Below are 23,549 nucleotides of genomic sequence, written 5' to 3'. Positions count from 1 at the left end.
CTCTATAGGACCCTCAAAATAAAGTCCAAACTCCTCAATTGTACTGACTTGGCAAGGCCCACCCTTGTTAAACCCAGCTGTCCACATATTCTGTACCCTACTTACATAGCAAAACACCACTGGAGAAAACAGAACTTAAAAGTGATTTCACTTTAAGGTCAAGACCACAAACTTCCATGTGTCCCCAAAGCTTCCCAGCAGTCCTTTACATCTCTGGTATACTTGTTTTCCTAGTTTCCAAAGTCAATATTTCATACTTCTTCCCCTTTTGTCAAACCTCTAATATACCTACGCCTTGCCATTGACTCATGACTTGCTTGCTTTCTTCTTTAAGAAAACAGAATCAGTCAGAACTCAACCACCAAGCTGCCATACTCCCTGCCTTCACCCTCATTTAACGAAGCGTACTCCACCTGTGTACAGATTCTCATCTCTTCTTGCCTTCTCAGTCTTCAATAACTTCATTCCTGAAATTAGCCTCCCTCTCTGGCATCATCAGTTTCTTCTTCTCTACCCGATAATTCCCAACATCATACACATGGTAGTTTTCACATTTAAAAAAAAAGTCTCCCATGACCCCCTGGACCCAACCATCATAGTTACTACCCCATTTCATTGTTCCCCTTCACAGGGGGGAAAAAAACAGCTTTGAAAGAATTCTTTGTACCCTGAAGAAGAAGAAAGTAGGGTAGGGAGGTCAAGAAAGATCTAAGAATATGGCACTTGAGCTGAGACCAGAATGAAAGGAGGGAGCAAGATTTATGGGGGGCGGGGGGGGGGAATCTTTCTAAGCAAAGGAACAGGAAGTACTAGGGGGCCCTGGTTTGCTCAGTGGGTGAAGCATGGGACTCTTAATCTCGGGTTGTAAATTCAAGCCCCAATGTTGGGCGTAGAGAGTTCTTAAAAATAAGAATCTTTTAAAAAGGAGGAGGAGGGGGAGGAAGAAGAAGAGAAGGAAGAGAAGAAGAAGGAGAAGGAGGAGAAGGGGAAGGAGAGGAAGAAGAAAACAAGAAGTACTAAAGCCCTAAGCTGGAAGCCTGCTTGACTTGTCTGAAGAACTGTGAAGCAAGCAGTGTGTCTAAAGCTCAGTGAACAAGGAAGAAAATGGCAGGTAGTGAAGCCAGAGGCGTAGCCAGAGGTCAGAACCCAAAGGCCATAGGACTTTGGATCTCATTGTAAATGTAATAAGAAGCCAAAGTGTCACAAGCAAGGAGATGGAAATCAGCTAGTTTGTATCTTAGAAGGATTGCTCTGCTGTGTGTGGTATCGACTAGGGTGGGTAGGGACTTAGGAGAAACACAGACCCGCTGGGAGGTCGCTGTTGTGGTCCGAGCCAGAGACAACGAAGGCTTGGATTAGGAGGTGAGAAGAGATATTTGAAAGTAAAGCTCATAAATGCTGCCGATGGGTGGAATAAGGAAGGTAAAAGAAGGAGAACAATCGATGATGACTAAGGAGTTTTAGCCTTCGCAACTGGGTGAATGGGGGCACTGTGGAATGGAAAGGGGGAACACCCAGGGAGGGGGAGGAAAGATAGGAGTGGGGCAGGTGGAAAGCAGTAGTTGGGGACAGATCCCACACTGGTTTGAGAGACCTGTTGTCATCTGAATGGAGATGCTCAGTATGCAAATCTGGAGTTCACGGGAGAAGTCAGAGCAAGAAATAAGAATCTGGGAGTCAAATATAAAAGACATTTAATGCCGTATATGTTAGTTCTCCAGAGAAACGGGACCAATAGAATATATAAATAGAGAGACAGAGAGAAACAAACTGGCTCTCAGGATTGTGAGGACTAGCAAGTCCTAAACCTACTGGACAGGCCAACAGGCTGGGAAGGCCAGTGGTCCTAATGTTGCGGTGTTGAGTCCAAAGGCAATCTCACTTCCTTTCTCTGCAGGAGGCCTCGGTCTTTTCTCTGAAGGACTTCAACTGATTGGATGAAGCCCACTCATGTTATGAAGGATAATCTGCTTCCCTCAAAGTCTACTGTTTTCAGCGTTAATCACATCAGAGAGTACATTCACAGCAACTGTCTACACTGGTGTTTGGTCAAACGACGGGGCACCATAAAATTAACCTTCACAGGTGGGACTAGATGAAGTTACCCAGGGAGTTAATATATTTAAGGAAATGAAGATGGTCCAGGAACGCAAAGTGCAAAGGAGGAGAAGGGGCCAGTAAAGGAGCCTGAGAAGAAACTGGAGGGAGGTGGGAGAGAAACCAAGAGAATGTGGTGTCTCAGAGGCCAGTGAAGAAATGCTCCCCGAAGGAGGAAGACCAACTAGATGAGAAATAACGACAAGATACAAACCGAGCCATGGAAGTCAGTCGTTGTTGATTTTTATGAAAACGATGGAGGAAACAAAGCCTAATTAGAGGACGTTCAACCAGAAACAGAAAAAAGGACATGAAGGTAGTGAGGACTGCCAACTCTTTGAAGGAGTTTTGGTATAAAAACACAAAAGAGGGAAAGTAGCTGAAGAGCAACATAGGATCAAGGAGGGTGTTTTGTTTAGTTTTATCTAAGAAGGAAATTACGATAGCACGTTTTTATGCTGAGAAACCAATCTAGTAGAGCGAAATTTGGCAATTTTCAAAGAGGAAAGGAGCAAGAGGAGGTCATTACAGAAGCAAAGTCCTGTGAATGTGCATCCATTGCACAGCGTCGACTTCAGTCAAACCCAGGCTCGATCAGTGACCAGACTGTCCAGTTACTCCGCCTCTCAGCTTCCTTATCCTCTTTCTACAAGACCCTCTTTGGTCCTTCTACCTCTTTATCTCACCCAAACCTGCCCTCCGTCTCTACAGCCCAGCCGTTAGCCTTTTTTCAGTCTCTTTAATTACCTAACCACAGGTCTTTGCTAACTCCCAGCCGTTCATCAGATCTGAGAACAAGCATGCCTTCCCCGAGGAAACTACCACATGGGTCAAATCCCCCAATGAGGTGCTCCTGTGTTACCATGCATTCTTTCTGCCTGCTACTTATCACAACTGCGGTTATATTTTTATAGACGATTATTTGATCAATGTCGGCCTCCCCCTAGAACAGCACAGCTCAACAGAATTTTCTGTGATGATGAAATGTTCTGTATCAGCACTGTCCAACCCACCTGTGATTACTGAGCACTTAAAATGTGGCTGGTGCAACTGCAAATCTTAAGTTTTTATTTTATTTAGGTTTAATCTGTTTAAATGTAAGTAGCCACATGTAGGCAGGGTCCAGGATTACTTATGCTCACCACAATGTTCTCAGTACTTAAAACAGTGTCCACACACACAACAACAACAACAACAACAGTGCCCACACATAGTAATAGCTCAATAAATATTTCTTGGAAGACTCAATCTGTAAAATGGAGATAATACTAGTTAATTTGTGGATCCCATCTTTTTCAGAGGAAAGGAAAAAAGACTTTACATGGCAACTCTCAGGGGTTCTCAGCCCTCCTACAGAGATGAATTTGCCCTTTTAGTTTGATCCATCCCAGAGGGTAGCGGGGATAACGAATGAGAACTCTTTGGGTGGCCTGAATGAAATAATATCTGTAATATGGCTAGGAGCGTGCCTGAAACATAGTAGGTGCTCAAATGTGGTGGGCCATCAACTTCAAATAGGGAAAACAAATAATGATGTGGGACAATTGGGGAAGGCCTCACAAAGCAAGTGATCTGAGGAATAGTGAAGGTAAAAGTAATGGGAGTGGGAGAAATACCTGAGAATGTTTCTGTGCTTGCTGAAAAACCCCTCAGGTATAGAAAGATAATTATCTTGTCCATGGCCACCTAACTAACAATCGGCAGAGCTGAGACTGACACCCGGTCCTTGGCAATTACCACAATGCTGTTCTATGTCTTGAACAGAATTTTTTCTAGGCAGAGGGAGCAATACGTATAAAGGCACAGCTGTAGGAAAGAAATGGTTTCTGCATGAGATGCAGAAGCATAAGCAGAGATGAAACTATCAATATATGTTGAATTCACTTTAGGTTCACAATGCAGCTAAGTGTCTGGTTCATTTCCCTACATTCTCAGTTAATCCTCCGAAATCACCTTAAGGTTACACCATATGAAAAACTGAAATTTCAGGAAGTTACGAATCTTGCCAAAGGTCACAAAAGAGCTGTGTTGGAGTAAGGATATAAATCCATTGTTTGCCTCACAATTCAGTAATAATATATAGTGAGGTAGGAGCCAGAAAGAGGCGAAAGCATCATGCTATAGGGACACACACCAAAAGACGCACTGGCTTTCTGACAAAGACCAGGGTAGACTTCATCCATGAAACATCTGCCCTGAAAACTTCGAAATCCTGCAGGGAGGACCATGATCTCTGCAACGCCTTCTTTGACCAAACATGGAACTAGTCACTCCTTTATTTCTCACATCAAGCTACATCACAACTGTCTGTTTATATGTCTGCCATGCGTAGAACACTCATTTATTGAGCACCTCTGTGCCAGGACCTTTATGTTCTCTCATTAATCAATGCAGTAATGCTCTGGGATATGTATTACCATTTCCATTTGCAGATGAGTAAACCAAGGTTACGTGAGTGACCCAAGCCAGGTCTGACAGCTAGTACAGGATTGCCATCTCATAGTCTTCTCTCTCCACTACAATATTCTTCACACAGTGCCTTTCCCATGGTAGGCTGGCACTAGAGCAGGCTTTCAAATGCGAGCGAAGAGAGTCAAAGGTGTTCTTGTAAACCAGCTTGCACAGGAGAGGTGGGGGGAGTCCGAATTTGTCAATTTCTGTGATACAAGTACTCCCGCTTTGGCTGATTTCAAGCTATCAGCCTGCTTGCAAAATTCCTCAATGTTTAACTACGGCTGTCTTGAGCCGGTAGCAGCAGCTCCAACACACCCCCTGAAGCTCAAGGTCATCAGGTACAAGCTCCTTCCCCTCCTACATTTCCTCTTCACTGCACTTCTCTATTCTTGGACTTGACTGCAACCTCAGAAGGATAAGGATTGTTCTACCTCTGCTACAGCACACCTTTACCAGAGCCCCACAACCTATTCCAATTCCAAGTGGTGTTAGGAGACCCCACATCCCTTAAACATCCTCTCCCTATCTTATTTATATCCAGGACTATTCAAGCCCTTCTGCCTTCAAACATGCCCAGGTCTACTCTTTTGTAAACATCTGACCGACCCCACAGCCTCATCCAGCTTTCTACTGACAAGCAGTATGGCCCAATAGTCATGAGAATCTCCTCTGAAGTCACATAGCCTGGCTTGACTGCAGACAAGATGCATGCCTTTAGGCGAGCTCTGTTATCTCTCTGCCTCAATTCACTCAGCTATAAATGGTGATAAATATAGTGACTACACCTCATGTGGTGGCAGTGGAAATCAGATGAGTAAGTAGATATAAAGGGCTCAGAATGTGGTATGTACTCAATATCCAACTTATTATCATCATTATGTCCTTATGCATGGTGTAAATCTAGGAAGACCACAGAGCGGCTAAGAGTTTGGATTTTCTCCTTTGACAAATTACTTATTCACTGGCAACAATGTGTTACACTAGATGCCATTAAAAGCTTAATTCAAGGGGGCAACCTATTCATTTTTCTTTTAATTAGCAGTCTGTGGCTAAGCACACCTTTTTCCGTACTTATCTATCCCCATTACTCAAAACTTGTGCTTTATCTGCCGGAAGAAAAATGTAATTTCCTTAAACAACTTGCTAAATGAAATGGAAAGGACATGAGAACTTCTAAAAAACATTTTGTATTGTATGTACGTATACACATAATGTACATATAATAGAACATGCAGAAATATTCTCTTTCCGCGCTCTACTTGTTTTAGGTCTCTTGGTATCTTATTTCAATTCTAGAGGAAAGAAAATGTTTTTAATGTCGAAAACCACTGGCCAGCAGAACCTTGGGAGATACAGGCTCTAAAGAAGAGTTGCAATCAACTCTCGGATGTCTCGTCTGAAAAAACTGGAGATCAGCCACCCTTACCGCCAGCCAAGGGGTTGTGTGAGTACTCATTAATAGTGATCCATAGCTTTTAGATCCTATGAAAGAACAGCCATACAGTTTATTACCACTGTTAGTTTCTAAATTTTAAACCCTATTAGGTAGTTGATACCAAGAAGAAGATCCCTCTCTAATTTCCCCAAGTGCCAAAATTCCAGAATCCCAAGACAGTTGATGACTACAAGTCATTGGTGGAGGGCTACAGTCACCTCATGAAGTGGCCTTGGATCTTCCCGGTTGGCAACCCGCACTCCAGACCCTGATTTGAACTGAGAGTGATCTATGTCTCATTTACCACCGTAGATGTATTAAGACCAACTTTTCCACTGTAAAGATAAATGAGAACATTGTAGTTCTCCACCAAAATGTTTCTGAACTTCCTAATCTACAGATCCACAATATCTGTAATAATCTTTCAATAATCTCAGAAACTCTTTTGATGCTGTATTGCAATGCGTAAGGCTGGACTACCTCCTACTCCCCTTGATATGATTCAATGCTAACCATTACGTTAGTTGACTAGGCCTCTAGTTCAGTCATTGTTCAGTCACTGTTCAGTCACTGGTCTTCCTAAGACAGCAAAGTATTTGCCAGCTCACTACTATTATACAATAACCATAGTATGGTGCCTCTATACTTATGATTTAACTAGGAGAAAGGGGCACCCGGGTGGCTCAGTCGGTTGAGCGCCTGATTTCAGCTCAGGGCATGATCTCACAGCTTGTGAGTTTGAGCCCCGCATCAGGCTCACTGCTATCAGTGCAGAGCCCGCTTCAGATCCTGTCCCCCTAGCTCTCTGCCCCTCCCCCCCACACACTCTCTCTCTCAAAAATAAATAAAACATTTACAAAATAAAAAAAATAAATAAATAGGAGACAAATGCATGGTTTATATGGAAATTATTATCATTATCTTCAGATGAACCAACCTCAGCTATTCTGTAGGCAAACCCAAGATGTTATTAGCATCACTAACTGGACTCTTGGCTTTTCACTGGGCACTTGACTCCCAAAATAAAGGTTTCATTTCCCCGTCTCCTTTCAGCACACATATATGACTAAGTGACCAAATTCTGGCCAATACAACATAAGCAAAATATCAAGTGCAACTTTCAGGATATGTTCTCGAGTGGAAAGGACATGCCCTCCTTCAGCTCTTCTTTCAAGCGATGGCCAAAATTTGGACCCCCATCTTGGAACATAAAATGGAAGACAACTGCTGAGGACTGTGGAACATGAACACAGGTAGACTCAACATTGGATCCAGCACTGTGGAGTACCATGCAAGCCTTGGACAGACTGCCTCTATCTCAACTTCTTTTAAGTGAGGGAGAAATGAGCTTATGTCTAGTATCAGCCACTGTCATTTTGGGTCTCCTGTCACATGTGGCCAAACCTAATCCTAACTAATCATAAGACACTTATGTTGCATTGTAGGAAACACATTCACATTATAGGATTTTTAAAACTTTTTTTAATGTTTATTTATTTTTGAGAGAGAGGGAGACAGAGCATGAGCAGTGGGAGGGCAGAGAGAAAGGGAGACACAGAATCCAAAGCAGGCTCCAGGCTCTGAGCTATTAGCATAGAGCCCAATGTGGGGCTCGAACTCACAAACCGCAATATCATGACCTGAGCCAAAGTCAGACGCTTAACTGACTGAGCCACCCAGGTGTCCCTATAGGAAATTTTAAAAAGAAAGAAAGAAAGAAAGCAAAGGAAGAAGAAAAGCCATTCCAAATCTCACCATCCAGATGCAGTCAAGATCTAAGGCTCCCGTTTCACTCCACAGACTTTCCCTGAGTGTTCTTCTTCACCTCACCTGTGGTTCAAACGCTCCCAAATCTATACCTTCCGCTCGCCCAGACCTACATACCTACTATCCATATTGGACAATCATCACATGTCCAACACCAAATTCACCATCTTCCCTGGTCTAAATCCTGTCTCTTCTCTTAACGAATGCTACCACCGTCCTCCAATCTTCATTGCAGAAATCAAAGCGGCGGGTTTGACTTCTTCCTCCACTTCATCCCACACTGGGTTGTGAATGTCTCCCTTATCAAAACTTTTCCCTGACGAAGAACCAGATTTTATTAGCCTGTATTTCTTCAGTGTCTATTACACTGGCAAGATAGATGCACAAAAACATTTGAGGGATTATTCATATTTTGTGTATTTCTTTCTAGTCCTTTTCCTATACTGTTAAAAGCAAGACAGAACTATTCTGTAAAATCGATTTTAAACTCTTGGCTTTTTTCATTAAACATTATGGTACAGAAAATTCCCCCATGCTATTAAAAACTCTATGTGAGTCATTTTTTTAATGGCTGCATAATATTACATGAGTTAGCAGCTTGCCCTAAGCACTGACTGTATATCAAGAACAGTGCTAGGCATTTTACATACATTCTCATTGAATCCCCACTTTACAGATAAGGAAACAAAGGCCCAGAGGAGCAAAGAGCCCTCTACTTGTGGTGACTATGACTAATGATGCACAATAGATAATGGGCCCATGAAAGACAGAACTCATGTCATTTATGTGTGAGAGCAGGCCCTCAAATATTGTTCAAAGAATGAAAAGAATCAACACTTGACTAGAATGTATATCTGGCAATTAAAGAGAGTTTTATCTTGCTTTATAAAAAGCTTAATCTAGGGGCGCCTGGGTGGCTCAGCTAGTTAAGCATCTGACTTCGGCTCAGGTCATGATCTCGCAGTTTGAGGGTTCAAGCCCATGTCGGGCTCTGTGCTGACAGCTCAGAGCCTGGATCCTGCTTCAGATTCTGGGTCTCCCTCTCTCTCTGCCCCTCTTCCACTCATGTTCTGTCTCTGTCTCTCTCTCTCTCAAGAATAAACATTAAAAAATAATAAATAAATAAAAAGCTTAATCTAAATCTAACTTTTTCATATCTGAGTATACTGGGAAGACATTAATTAAACAGGATGTTAGATGCATTATAAACATTATCCTATTTTTTTATTTTTATTTTTTATTGAATTATAATTAATATATGGTGTTATATTCATTTCAAGTGTACCATATAATTATTCAACAATGCTGTACATTGCCCAATATAGTTTTAATCCCCTTTATCTATTTCACCCATCCCCATACCTCCTTCCCTCTTCTATGGCAACTACCAGTTTGCTCTCTGTACTCAAGAGTCAAACATTATCCAATTTTTTTGTTTAAGTTTATTTACTTATTTTCAGAGAGAAGAGAGAGAATGAGCTGGGTAGGGGCAGAGAGAGAGGGGGACAGAGGATCCAAAGTGGGCTCTGTGCTGACCACAGAGAGCCTGATGCGGGACTCAAACTCACAAACAGAACCATGAAATCATGACCTGAGCCACAGTCGGACACTTAACTGACTGAGCCACCTGGGCATCTCAACATTATCCTATTTAATCCTTACAATGCAAACAGAGTAACAACACTATCCCATCCTACCTGGTGCAGATTTGAACCCAGGTCTGTGTGACACAAAAATATATTTTCTACTTCTTTATTTAAGAGGAGTCCTTTCACGGGCGCCTGGGTGGCTCAGTCGGTTAAGCGTCCTACTTCGGCTCAGGTCATGATCTTACGGTTTTGTGAGTTCGAGCCCCACGCCGGGCTCTGTGCTGACAGCTCAGGGCCTGGAGCCTGTTTCAGATTCTGTGTCTCCCTCTCTGTGTCTCCCCACTTGTGCTCTGTCTCTCTCTGTCTCTCAAAAATGAATAAATGTAAAAAAAAAAATTTAAGAGAAATCCTTTCATAACATGTGTGAGTTGTTTTCTTGAATAGATACTCAGCTTCCCCTACCTACCTTGCATTCATTCCAAAACAGCAATTTACTTGAATAGAGGTGTATGTGTACAGATTCTTATGTGAATGCTACATAACCACTGGTCTCCATCCTCTTGATCCATCACATAAGGGCAAAGCATACACAATTGGTTCAATCAGCACAGTGGTTATTTCCACAAATAGCACTAAAACAGGTGTAAAAAGCAGTCTGGTCGGAGGCGGGGGGTGTATGTACAGAAGTTAGTGAGGAACACCGTGACCTACAAGATCATAAGCACAGTTTAGATCAAAGCACGGTTCAGCATTAAGAGCCTAGCCTTTGGAGCTGGATTCCCTGGATTTCAAGTTCCAGCTGTATCACTTACTGCTTGTATGACCATGAGCAAGTTACCTGGTCTCTTTGTGCCTTCGTTTCCTCATCTGTGAAATGGAGATAGCAATATCTGCTTCACAGAACTCTGTGATTAAAATAGTTAACATTTGAAGTGCTTAGGGCAGTGGCTCATCGATATTACCATAAAAGGGTTTCTTGCTATTATTATTATTATTCCATAAGGAACATGAACAGACAATTCAGATAACTGAGTACAATAAAGGAAATATAATTCAGATCTTTTAAAAACTGCCTCATTAATATCAAAGAAATACAAATTAAAATAAAGCCACATTTTTTTTTACCTCTCAAATTGGCAAACAATAAGTTTGAAAAAGCTCTTATCATGTGGCACTGGGGTGGCTCAGTCAGCTAAGCATCCAACTCTCGATTTCCTCCCAGGTCTAGGAGTTCGAGCTCTTGCATGGGGCTCCATGCTGATGGTGTGGAGCCTGCTTGTAATTCTCTCTCTCTTCCTCTCTCTCTGCCTCTCCAGCATTCTCTCTTTCTCTCCGTCTCAAAATAAATAAATAACTTTTTTAAAAAAGAATATTAAAAAAAAAGTTCTTATCATTTCTTAACACCCACTAACTATGGGGAAAACTGATTGAATTCGTGCAATTATCAATTAGCACACATCATTTAAAAGGCTCTAGAAATTTAGAAATGTTAATACTCTGATTCAGATATCCATTCTGGTAATCTGTCTTATGAAAAGAATTCTAAATACAACAAAAACTTTAGGTACAGAGAAAAATATTTCTAACCTATTATTCCATAATAGCAAATAAGACTGGCAACAGACTATTTATCCAACCATAGTGGAATGGCTAAATAAAAGTATTGTATGGAATATTTTATATCAACTGAGAAAATCATTAATAACTTTTAATAACATGCAAAAATATTTTTAAATAATAAAACAGAACATAGGATACATAAAACATATACAATAACAGTGGTTCTCTCTGGATATAACTACATGTGCCCTTTGTGTTTCATTTTACTGCATTCTGCAAATTCTCTAAAATGAACATTTTTACAGGCAAAATCAAAATGCCTAAAGAACATTTTAAGCCGCATCCATAAAATAAACAGAACAACCTTCTATGGATCCCCACTCCCTACAGCACAAAGCCTCTTTACTTTTCCACTTTTATCTCTCATCATTCTCTCTGCCAGGCACTCCTTACTAGATTCAATCTAAATAAACAAGCCATGATGTTTTCTCATTTGTTTTGTCTACAGCTATGAATTCCTCACTCGCCCCTTTTTTCCCACCAGGAAAACACCTGTCCAACATGCTGTCACAAGCACTCTGTGATCCTGCAGCCTTTCCAGACACTGGATCACACTGAAATTAGAGGGGAGGCAGATGGGAACAAATAGAATGACCTTAAAAAATGAGACTGTGCCTTCCTCATCTTTTTTCTCCATCGGTGCTTAGTACATACATAGGTGCCCAAACACATCTGTTGAATGAATAAACATCAATACCCAAGTGGTAAGGTCTGAGCTAGCCTGGGGTACCCCTGATGGGGTTCCCTATGGTCTGAGCTAGTCTAGGGTACCATGTTCCTTATGGTACCTCTGAAGGGGTTCTTATTTGTTTAAAAACAGCAACCCCTGGAGAGGCAGCTGGGGAATCAGACAGGCCTGGGCTTGACGCAGCAACACTGAGCAAGTTACTAAAATGCTGAGTATCTGCTTCCTCACTCATAAAGCAGAGTTAAATCCAGCAACCTCACAAGGTCACTGTGAGGATTAAGTAAGAGATGTGAAACACAGGCATTAAAAAAAAAGTTCATCAAGAAAAATAAAAAAAAATAAAAAGATAAAAAATTTTAAAAAGTTCATCAATATAACTCGAATGTTTGTTCCTTTCCCTCTCGGCAAAGGCATTAAAGCCGTGCCCTCTATAGGCAGCCGGGGGCAAGGATGATACACATCGGAACCTCTGAGCCAGTGAGTGACATATGGCATCCCGATACTCACTTCTGGCAGACTGTCACACAAGTCCTCTCAAACCTTCTATCTGTTTCCCACGCCGACGGGTGAAGAATATGGCAGCAGCTACCAGACCACGTGAAGATGATGACACCGATGTCTGTTCCTCGGATCAAAGCCCCTGGGCAGATACCCAAGCCACGATACAAGGCTTCATAGAGCACCAAGCCCTGTGAGTGGCAGCTCGTCCACAGGGGCAGCTGAGGCGCAACCGTCACGGGGGCAGCTTGCACAACCTCCGGTTAAACCAGCCACCGTCACATCCAGGAACACGGATCATAGTATCAATACCACGAACATCATACATAAGGAGGGAGGGTGAGTCATGAAGGGCTCTGAGGAGGCAGTCAGAGGAAACCGAAGGGAGGCACCAGGAATTACCAGTGGGTTCACCAGCAAGCCAACTCTCCTCTATGTGAGTACTTTTCCAAGCCTCGTTTCCTCATCATAAGAAGGTGATATCACTCAGGACCTCACGGACGGCATTTGGAAGATTAAGTAGGAGGACACGCATAAGCCTCTGGCACAGGGAGGATGGCATCTATGACCATTACCACCGCCCACACACAAATACTAACACGTGCCTCCAGGGTGCTGAGCTCTTCTCTCTCCAACACCCATCTTGGGAGATCTGAGTGGATCTGGACAGCTGTTCTCAAATAATAACCTTAATTTGTACAGACTGGTCCGAAAGCCACCCCAGAAGAGGGAAGAAGGAACTGTCAGGGTGGCAGGGCAGGCTCCTGGCAGCACAGCTTTCCTTCCCGATTTTCCTTGACAGATGATACCACTGCCATCAGGACCTCCGAAGAGCCGCTCCAGTGCCAGTCCGGTTAGGCGGCACCCTGCGCCGGCTGCCACAGACATCAACTCTACAAGCAGCGGAGGAGGCTTGCTGGGGGGGGGGGGGGGGCACACAAAGCAAGTCTAACTTTGCAAGAGCACAGTTCCCTACTCCACTTCCAGCGCTGAGTACACAGCAAGTCCTCAATAAACACGCTGGATGAAGAAAAGCACCCGCCTGATTCTATACTGAATACCCCTGCCCACCAATGACCCCCTGGCTCTTTGAGAACCTGCTGTGCTCCAGGCACTGTGATTAGGTAGCCAACACAGGTGAGAAAATAATGCCTGTGGAGGGTTCCTCATGGAAGCGATTCCTTCACAAAACCAGCACTTAGAGACCACACGAGCCCAGTCCAGCTTTGCAATCCCCAGCTTCTTAAAGACACGGACCTGACCACGTATCTCTCCTGTGTGGCTGGGTCTGAGGCCCAGCACGTGCTGAGCAGTGTTCTTCCTATGCCAAGGACAAGTAAATCACATAGAATCCAAAGTTCTTAGATTAACACTCTTACGTCCTACTTGCCTTAGTACTCAAGATGTCAAACTTTTGGTGTCAGTATGCCTTTATACTCTTTTTTTTAATATAAGTTCTTTTTTTTTTTTTTTTTTTAAAGTAGGCTCCACACCCAACGCGGGGCTCACACTCATAACTGCAAGACCAAGAGTCCCATGCTCTACAGACTAAGCCGGCTGGGCGCCCTGCCCTTTATACTCTTAAATAATTATTGAGGACTCCAAAGAATTTCTGTTTATATGGGTTATAGCTATCAATACTTACCACATTAGAAATGAAAACTGACATATTTTAAAAGTATTTATTTATTCTCTTAAAATATTCATAAACCCATTACATGTTAACTTAAATAACATACTTTTAAAATAACTATATTTTCCAAAACAAAAAAATATTGAGAAGGTTGGCATTATTTTACATTTTTGCAAACTTTTGTCTATCTGGTTTAATTGAAGACAGCTATAGTCTCCTATCTGCTTCTGCATTCAATATATTGCAATATATTGTTTCAGTAGAAGCATACGAAAAAAAAAACCACTCTCGCAAAGACAACGAGTTGGAAAAAAGGAGAAATATTTAATAGATTTTTCAGATAATTGCAGATATTCCTTGATACTACACCAAAACTCAACAAGTAATAGTTGATTAAAGGTAAGTTGCAACGTGGAATCCGAAAGCAGATGCATGAGGTTTCATACTCTGTCACATTAAAAACCATTGGAGTATCTTGAACTCTGAATGGCTCTTTTACCCATGAACAACTTTGTAAGATCAAACATTGATCATTCAGAAAACAGTCATTCACTAATGTATACAGATTTTCTAAATGCTGACATATTTCAATACACAATATCAAAATAATTAGATTCATGATTGTTACATCGAACTTCATCAGAAAAATCTTTAAGTCCCAAAAAGCTACTGAGCTCACATGCCAGGTACAACTTCTAAGATTCTGATTTTCATCTGAAAGCCCAAATTGTATCATGGGCAACAAATACGATCAGTAGTTCTCCCTGAAGTGACTGCCTTGCCTTGTTCATTTGGGGAGAGATGTTTCCTAAATGCCCTGGTATGAATAATCCAAATAATTTGAATAATTTGATTGTCAGTCAGTCTTTAAGGTACACCTGGTGTTCCCTGAGAAAAGCAGCCAGTTCAGTTTGCAGTGCAAACTACGAGGTGCACAAGTGCTTCTCCTGGAGACAACCATCATGCTTCATGGCAGCAAAATCACTTTATGCGTACTTTCCTCGTCACACAGAATATGAAAAGATGTCTGCTCAAACGGTTGAGATTCAACAAAGGCAATGATTTTCCCTACCTCATCGAGAACAATCTTAGGTAAAATGGCCATTTTCTTTTATTATGAGTATGGTGGCAAAGACTATAATGGAAACTAGTACCATCTGGTGGTACTTGTGAAGTTTGGTTCATGCTAAACTTCAGCAGTTTTACCCACAACTGCTTTTGCACCGTCAACGAAACTGTCAAAACGGTAGAACAGTAAATAACATCTTAAACGTTATTAGAAAACAGTTTTGACCTTGAGGACCTCCAAAAGATCACAGGCATCCCCAGGGGTGTGCAGACATTTTGAGAAACGCTGCCTGGCTCCATAAATCCTGATCTGTTCCCGCAAGCTGCGCAGCCAGTAAGTCAGCACGAAAAGGAAGACAGCTTCTTATGTGTGATGAAGCGGTAAGCGAAAACCCAGAGATCACCAATTCCCTCACCCAGCACGAGGCTCCCGTCCTTCGACTACAGAAGCTGCTTCAGGCTCCCGTCCTTCGACTACAGAAGCTGGTTCAGGCCAAACCTGTCCCGACTCATATACTTCAGGTTTTCTTAAGGTGGGACTTTACCGAGGGGTGAGTGGGAGCGCCCAGCTGTGATCCGTAGATCCACGGACACTTCCTCGGTAAGGGGAAAGAGCTTCCTGTCTGATTAGTGTTGCCAGAATTAAAATGCCTTTACTAACTTGCCATCCACCCGTGGCACCTTTGTCATACTCTGTGCCGTCCGACTCATGCCCCCCTTTGGGGCACCTGGTACCTCTGTCATACCCATCCTCCTCCACTGTTACCTCCCGTACTTTCCCCATCCTTAACAGACATGTTCATTTGTTTTATCTTGTTAGTTTAGTTAGTTTGTTGTAGGTTTCCTGATTCACACCAAGTTGCAAGTTGACTTAACTCTCCCAGGAAAACTTACATTTTTAAAAGGCTACTTTTTGACCCAGATGAAATTTTAATTATTGGGGTTTCCTTCTATAGACTATGGAGTATTAGGGGCAAGAACTTTCCTTGTTCTTCTGGAACAGAAATGCTATCATATGAGGGGAGACAGACAACACGGTATTATGGGAAGAACACAGACTTTGAAACTAAACAAGGCTGTGTCCAAATCATAGCTCCACTACTTATATGACTTTAGGGAAGTTGTTTAACTTCCCTGGAACTCAATTTCCTCATCTGTAAAATGTGGATATGTTCCTTGTAGAGTTCTTGTGAGGATTAATGAATTTTAATACAAGCCCAGAATAGTCCCCATGAAGCACAGGCACTCAGTGGGTGGGACGCTCTCTGTGTCGGGGAATCTGTCTTTAGAAGGATCAAAGAATAGTTTCCTGCCCCACAACTACCTCCTTCCTCCCGACCCAGAAATGAGCTTTCTATCTCAATTACCATGTCTCTCTCTCTAGCGGAGTCTCTTTTATTTTCAAATACTATTTGGTATTTGAAAGGTGGAAAATTTGTAAAAATAATAAAGTTACCATGAAACCAGTACATACTGTACCTGTAACTAAACTCAAGGTTAATAGGAAGAATGATTTCAACAACAGGAAACTCATACCAAGGTTACAACCTAGGTAGACTACAGGCAAATACGAGTAGTCCCAGGGAGTGGCTTGGCTAAATGGTCAAAAAGAGGAATCAACAGGTGAGAGCTCACTAAACAATACAAACCTCAAAGGAGAAAAATAAAAGCCAGACAAAACAGATTAAATAAAATATACAGACAGCAGATATAATTTCCATGTTAAGCAGAATCTTACCTGCTTGATCAAGTTCGAGCAAAAAATAAGGAACACACATGGACTTAAATAACTTCTTTACCTGGAAAAACAAGAGGGAGAATAAGGCAAAAGAAAAAAAAAGGCTTTTATCCAGCTTTTTACTTTCCTCTTAATCAGCCCTCTCCTTTGCAAATTTACCAGCCCATTTTTATGCAACCCACAAGATTCTCCCTGTTGACAGTAACGATACTTAATGGGTATTTGAAGTCTGTTGACTCTACTCTATGCTCAATGATTCACCTGTATGGCTTCATAAAATACATTTTACATGTGGAGTGACTCCGTCTACCCCATTATAAAATGGGTTTAATACTAACCATGTTTAAAAATACACTGGAATACTAAATATTTCCAAAACAGGGGTGTCTGAGGGGCTCAGTGGGTTAAGCATGGACTCTTGATTTCAGCTCAGGTCATGACCTCACATTTCCATGGGATTAAACCCCTGCTTGGGATTCTCTCTCTCCTCTCTGCCCGTCACCCGGCTTGTGCATGCTCACGAACTCTTTATCCCTCTCTCTCAAAATAAATAAACATTAAAAAAAACATATTTCCAAAACATACATGCAACCCTGAAGAAAAAAAAAACACATCCTACAATAGTCAAAGTATTATTTATTTTTTGGCCAAGTAAACCTCAACCAACAAATCAATTACAAAAGTCACATGCTCAAGATTACACAAATTGTAATGGTAAAAAAATTTTACTGGAAGGGTAAGAGTTAGTTTTGCCAAATCTGCTCCACTAAATGACATTTAAATTACTGAGGAAAGAGACTTTAAAATGACATTTATATTTAAGACACAATAGCCTATCATTAATGCTTTAGGAAAGAACTACATTTCCTCCAGCTTCTACAATCAAATGGCAAAGGCCAGTACTATGGCCTGGAGTTTATAGAAATGACCACTAGAGAGAAGGTACTCTTGTCTCATTCTAATTTAACTACAAAAACAGTAGGCTGAAATATTTCTATCATTTTTGTAGGACCCAATACAACATTTTGATAAAAATGAGAAAACGAGTTCATTCACACAGCCTCAGTGGCCTTCCTCCTAAACTCCTCTGGACAGCCTCTGTGCCCCAGTATGGATTGAGCTCCCCCTGGGAGCTGAATGTACAGTTACAAACAGAAGAATCCTTTAGAAGAGTGATGGGGTGAGAAAAGAAGAACTTTAAGGAAAGAGCAAGGAAAGCTACAGCTGGGAGACCATCTGGACAAAAGTCAATTCATATTCCAGTGCTCATTTTCTAAGACTAAAAATAAAAAGTTCACACACACACAAAATCATGGATTCTTCAGACTTCCTTAGCGACTTAATTTTAGAAATAAACCATTTGCAGTTTGTTACAAGAAACAAGTTTTCCATATTTACAGAGTAGTCCTAAAAGCGGCTCCTAAAAGTATCAAAATTTGACAGTACGTGAAATGTAGACAATATATGCTCTCGGTTCTGGGGTACACATGACCCTACTTCAAGAAACCATTAGGTCAGTTACTTTAACTCTGACTAAACTTTAGCATTGATTCACAGGGTAAGATTAAAGGTCTGTATTGAATACCATTAGCACCGGTTTCCAGGATATTCTATTTGATAAAAGTAGGGGATGGTCAACTTTGCCTGTAAAATAGACACACTCTGGAGAAACGGCAGTGGATCTGGGTGTCAAGCAATGGATGAGCTGTAATGAGACCTCATTTGCTAATTCCGACTTCATACTTTTAATCTGCCACTGAAATATGCATAAGAAACAGATACCACATTTTCTGAAAAAGGAGAGAGTTATCTCTGCACTATAAAGCCCAGTCTTCGCAGTAGGATGTATGCAAAGCACACACAGTGATGTGTTATGCAACAAGCAGGAAACTAACTAATGTAGAATTTCATTTCTCTGTGGGCATTTCCCAACTTGAATTAATGCAAATTGCGTTACTCATCCCGGAGAGAAATATAAATTCATCAGGTCAAGTACCGATTTAAAAATGCAGTTTCTCCCATTCTGATTTACTCACATCACAACTGCTAGATGATAAAATCAAAACTGAAAGAAAATAACCTGGGCAAATTCTGTGTCAAGGTAATTTTTTAAAATAATATAATAAAAAATTAAAATAAAACAAAAATTAAAAAGGCATGCCAACAGTCAGTACATAAGTTGTATCCTCACAGAAGAAAATCACTATTTTTACTAGAAGAGACACCTAACCATCCTTCACAACCAAAGACATTGAAAATTAATTTCCATATTAATTGGCACAAATCTGAAAATAGCTTACCTATGATGCATTCAGAAAAACTAAGGAACTAGTACTGGTTAAGGTAAAACCAGAGGATTATTTGTCCAAAAGAGCTGGCATATCCAGGAATGATTCAGATAATGGCATTAAATAAAGTTGTAAGAATTACTATATATTTTAATACAATAAATATGCAAATATCTGCCACAAATTTTATTTGGGAAATTTATTCCCAAATTTTGTTTATTTCCCAAATAAATAAATAAATATGCAAATATCTGCCACAAATTTTATTTGTGAGATTTATTCCCAAATTTTATTTTATTTATTTCCCAACTTTTATTTGGGAAATGTCCATCATTCCCAGAGTACATTTAATTGAGTAAAACTGAAAAAAAGAGAAGACTTTGCCTTTTCAGAGTCAAGGAGGAGAGCTAGGAGATGAAGAAGTTAGTAGAATTCAGGGAAGAGATAGTAGAAATAAGTGTAATTATAGATCAAAGAGCTCTGAGATGTCAGGGAACACGGAAAGAAACTGCCCATCATTACTAGCAATCCTGTATCCTCAATGCAGAACTAGAGCAGAGTCAAGACTGCAATTTTCCAATTCCTTACTAGTGTTTTAAAATATAAGTAGAGTGACAAAATCCTGCCTGGCATTCAATGACAAAATACTGTCGGCATTCAATGGTGACTACTAATACTAAGTGTATGCTATAGGCTTTCAAGTGCTTTCACATAGATTTGAAATTATTTGGTCCTCAGAATAAAGCTGTGTATTTAACAAGTATAGTAGATAAGGTGGCCTTGTCAACCTTATTGTTGAGGAAACTGATTTACAGAATGAGAACTGATATCTTTCAACTACAGTGTTCCTTCAACTACACCACCATGTGCATAGAGTTTTGGAGGGAGAGGTTAGTTTAGAAAAAACAACCACTTTATAATAGGAGTAACTGTACTTGGAACAAAGTTAGATATTTGTTGATTTCCACTTAACTGAGCCTCAATATTGGTGAAGGAAGATCACCATCCAAGATTTGAAGTCTTGATAGAAAAACAGGAGGGAAAATAGTTCTTAAAAACATTATATAGGGACACCTGGGTGGCTCAGTCAGTTAAGCATCCAACTTCAGCTCAGGTCATGATCTCGCGGTTTATGAGTTCGAGCCCCATGTCAGGCTCCGCACCAACGGCTCAGAGCCTGGAGCGTGCCTGGGATTCTGTGTCTCCCTCTCTCTCTGCCCCTCTCCTGCTCACACTCTGTCTCTCTTTCTCTCTAAAAACTAAATAAACATTAAGGTTGGCTGTTTTTTTAAAATAAAAATAAAAATAAAAACCATTATTTGGGCATTTATTATGTGCCAGGCATGTTCTATGGCTTCTATAAATATTAGCCAATTTGATCCTCATGACAAACTTACGAGATAGGTACTACTATTACCCACATTTTACAGATGAGGAATCTGAGGCACAACAGGTAGGGGGAAAAAAAAGCCAAGGTCACATGGCTAGTAAGTCACAGAGCCAAGATCCAAATTCTGACTTTAGAGTTCAGGCTCTTCATCATTATTTGGAAACAGAAAAGATTATACAACCACATAAGTTCAGAACTAAAAGGAATCTCAATTGTCAGCTAATCCAAGCCCTTCATTTCACAGATTACACAAACAACGAAGATGAGCCTAAAAAGACCACCAGTGGTAGATGAGGAAGCTCCCAGAGGCCGAGAATTATGCGGCAGATTTCTAATACCCAGCCCTCTACCAAATTCTCTGTTTACCGCCTATGCTAATCATTTAGAATTACCTTAGATCCTGGGATACCTTAGATCATTTTCCTCTTTAAGCCTAGGATCTGCCTTCTCAGTTTGACTAAACCCCCTCGGGAGGGAACTTGTGCCTCCTATGTCTTTGCAACCCTGTTCCCAATATGATGTCCTACACAAAACGCTCCACGATGGCATTAATAGGGATGAAGCTTCAGGTGACAATGAAGCAGACTATGTATCGGTAAGAAACCGAGAAGAAAGGTTCTGCCTACTTTCAGTGTTTCCACTGCTTGCCCACCTTCCCTTCTTCCTTATTTAGAACAAGAGCACACACACACACACACACACACACACACACACACAGAGTAATGAGTAATAAGTAATAAGTAATAAGTAATAAGTAATAAGTAATAAGTCAAGAGATAGACAAGCTGAGAGAAAAATTGAACTTTATAAATTACAAGTGAACCTGGACAGAAGGCCAGCTATGTTCACTTAAGAATCCACTGTGTCTAGTCCTGGAACTATCCAGAGGATAATTTAAAGCTAAGCTTCAGTGACCTTTGAATGTCCTCAACCTTCCTATAAAGCACCCGATCGGGTCTTTCAATTCTCGACATCATTCTGTGGTTAAATCAGGCCGGATTAAACCAATGCTCCCTATGGCTGCGATTGCTGACCTTTTCTCTCAGATAACCTAAGGTTAAGAACCAAGTAGGAAGCACAGTTTATTCTTTGGGAAGTCATTTTCCCCCATAATGAGCATGAAGAGATACTTAAAATTTGGAAGTACCTTAAGTAACAGCATCTTAGGAAATATTCTCTATAGACAAGCCTAATGAGGAGCAAATCACCTGGTTTGGGAACTCCCCCACCCCAACTCTCCCTGACTTTGAGTACCTGAAGACATCCAGTATTTTGCAAAAGCTCAGGAAAAGAGATGACTCAAGCAACTTTTTGTTCTCGAATCTTCACTCTCCAGGGACTCTGAAGAAACATCTACACAAACCACTTCCTAAGGTGAAATCCAATTGTTTACAGCTGAGCCCAAAAGTCTGTCAAATTTCTAGAAGGCAACAGTTTGTGGCCCCTCCTAGAAGTTGAAGCCTTACCTCAGCACAGCGCTCGCATGTGGACTTGCTGAGGATGACGACAGGGTGGCTGTCTATACAGGCCCTAAGCTGGGCTCTGGGGTCCAAGACCCTCGTGCTGGTGGACCCTGAGGGGCCACTCGCACCAGTGGCTGGGTGTTCTGGCAAAGGTGGACTGGGGGGATGAACCTTAGCTAGAAGTAATGGAAGCAAAGATGGTAATTATCAGAAAGGAAAACATGATGATGCATTTCCTAATATTAGGTTCAATCTCAAAGCCTTACAATTTTAGCCCCAACCACCAAAAGAAGGAGTCTGAGGAAGGACTCTAAAATGGATTACACGTCAAGTCCTGTCACCTGACTGGAGCCTTCTGGCAACTCACCCAAGATTTCCAATTTGGTTTGCCACACTCGAGATTAGTTCTCAGGGGACCCTGACAAAAGACAGCAAGAGTCTGGAACCTCCCCGAGGTAAGAGAGTAAGTAACAGGTTCTAGACACTGAGGGCCACTTATTACCCCACCCCCACCCTACCCACTGGTTTAAAGGCAAGGAGGCCAAAGATCAGAGATTGTGGCCCTTTCTCACATAACCCTGCTCAGAGGCACAGGATTAGGCAACTCAAACCAAGACTTACTCCTTTTTCTCCAGCTAACGCCTGGACAAGCAGACACAGGATCTTCAGGCCACAGGCACAGCAAGATTAAAAAAAAAACAAAAACAAAAACAAAAAAAAAAACGTACTTTCTTCAGATTCTTTGCTTTCCTGCCCAGGATTTTGCTGCAGTCCAATCGGACACCATGACAAACATGACCCAGCTTAGTGGTATGTTACCCCACGTGACACCACTGTCATCCTGGGCATCGCCACCGGCCAAAACCACGGAGAGATTGCTACCTCTGGCTTGTAAATATTTTAAACTAGCTATCTTCTCCAGGGCCCACAAACAAACCAAGCTCAATCCTACCCTTATGACCTGCTCTGCAAGTTATTTCCTCTCATTTCCGCTTATCTAAGACCTAACCATTCTTCTTCACTCTCCTCATCATCTTCATAGTTGATATTAATGTTTACCCAGAACTAGACAGGGGGTTAATAGTTGTATGCATCACCTAATTTAATCTTTACAGGGATATCATTAGATAGGCATTCCTACCATCATCCCTACTTTGCAAATAAGGAAACAGACCCAGAGACGCTAAGCAAATTCCCCAAGTTTGCACAGCTTACAATAAGTGATGGAGCTGAGACTCAAATGTACGTTATAATTCTCTAGAACCCATGCATCTTTTAAAAACAGCTTTATTGACATATAATTCATATACCATAGAATTCACCAACTGAAAGTATACAATTAGATGATTTTTGGTCAGAGCTGTGTAACCATCATGAGAACCAATTTTGAAACATTTTCATCACCCCAAAAAAGAAGCCCTGTACCTATTAGAAGTTGCTCCCCATTTTCCCCCAGCCAGCCCTCCCCCTGTCCCCACCTTTAGGCAACCACTACCCTACTCTGTGGAGTTATACAATATGTAGTCTTTTGTAACTGACTTCTTTCACTTAGCATAATGTTGTTTAAGGTTCACCTATGCTGACAAATAGTATTTCATTGTATGAATATACCCTATTTTTAATCTATTCATCAGTTGGTGGACATCTGGATTGTTTTGGCTATTGTGAATAGAGCTGCTATGAACATTCACGCACAGGTTTTTGCTTTGAATTCCATTTTTCAACTCTTTTGAGTAAATACCTTGTAGTAGAATTGGGTAATGTTAAATCTTCTGAGGAACCACCAAACTGTTTTCCAGAGCAGCAATTCTATTTTACATT

At 41.3% G+C, this 23,549-nt stretch overlaps 1 protein-coding gene across 1 annotated transcript in view; it reads right to left on the bottom strand.

Moving 5' to 3' along the window:
- TXNRD1 (thioredoxin reductase 1) overlaps positions 1 to 16,648 on the bottom strand; it is an 88,887-nt gene extending 72,239 nt beyond the window's left edge. The window contains exon 1 of the mRNA XM_049626719.1: positions 16,588 to 16,648. Within this exon, the coding sequence (XP_049482676.1) occupies positions 16,588 to 16,627 (40 nt within the window). The 5' untranslated portion in view covers positions 16,628 to 16,648. The remainder of the gene's footprint in view (positions 1 to 16,587) is intronic.
- Positions 16,649 to 23,549: the final 6,901 nt, after the last annotated feature.

The sequence above is a fragment of the Panthera uncia genome, chromosome B4 (assembly GCF_023721935.1).
Source record: "Panthera uncia isolate 11264 chromosome B4, Puncia_PCG_1.0, whole genome shotgun sequence".
NCBI lineage: Eukaryota > Metazoa > Chordata > Mammalia > Carnivora > Felidae > Panthera > Panthera uncia.
This window is presented reverse-complemented; position numbering and strand designations above follow the sequence as displayed.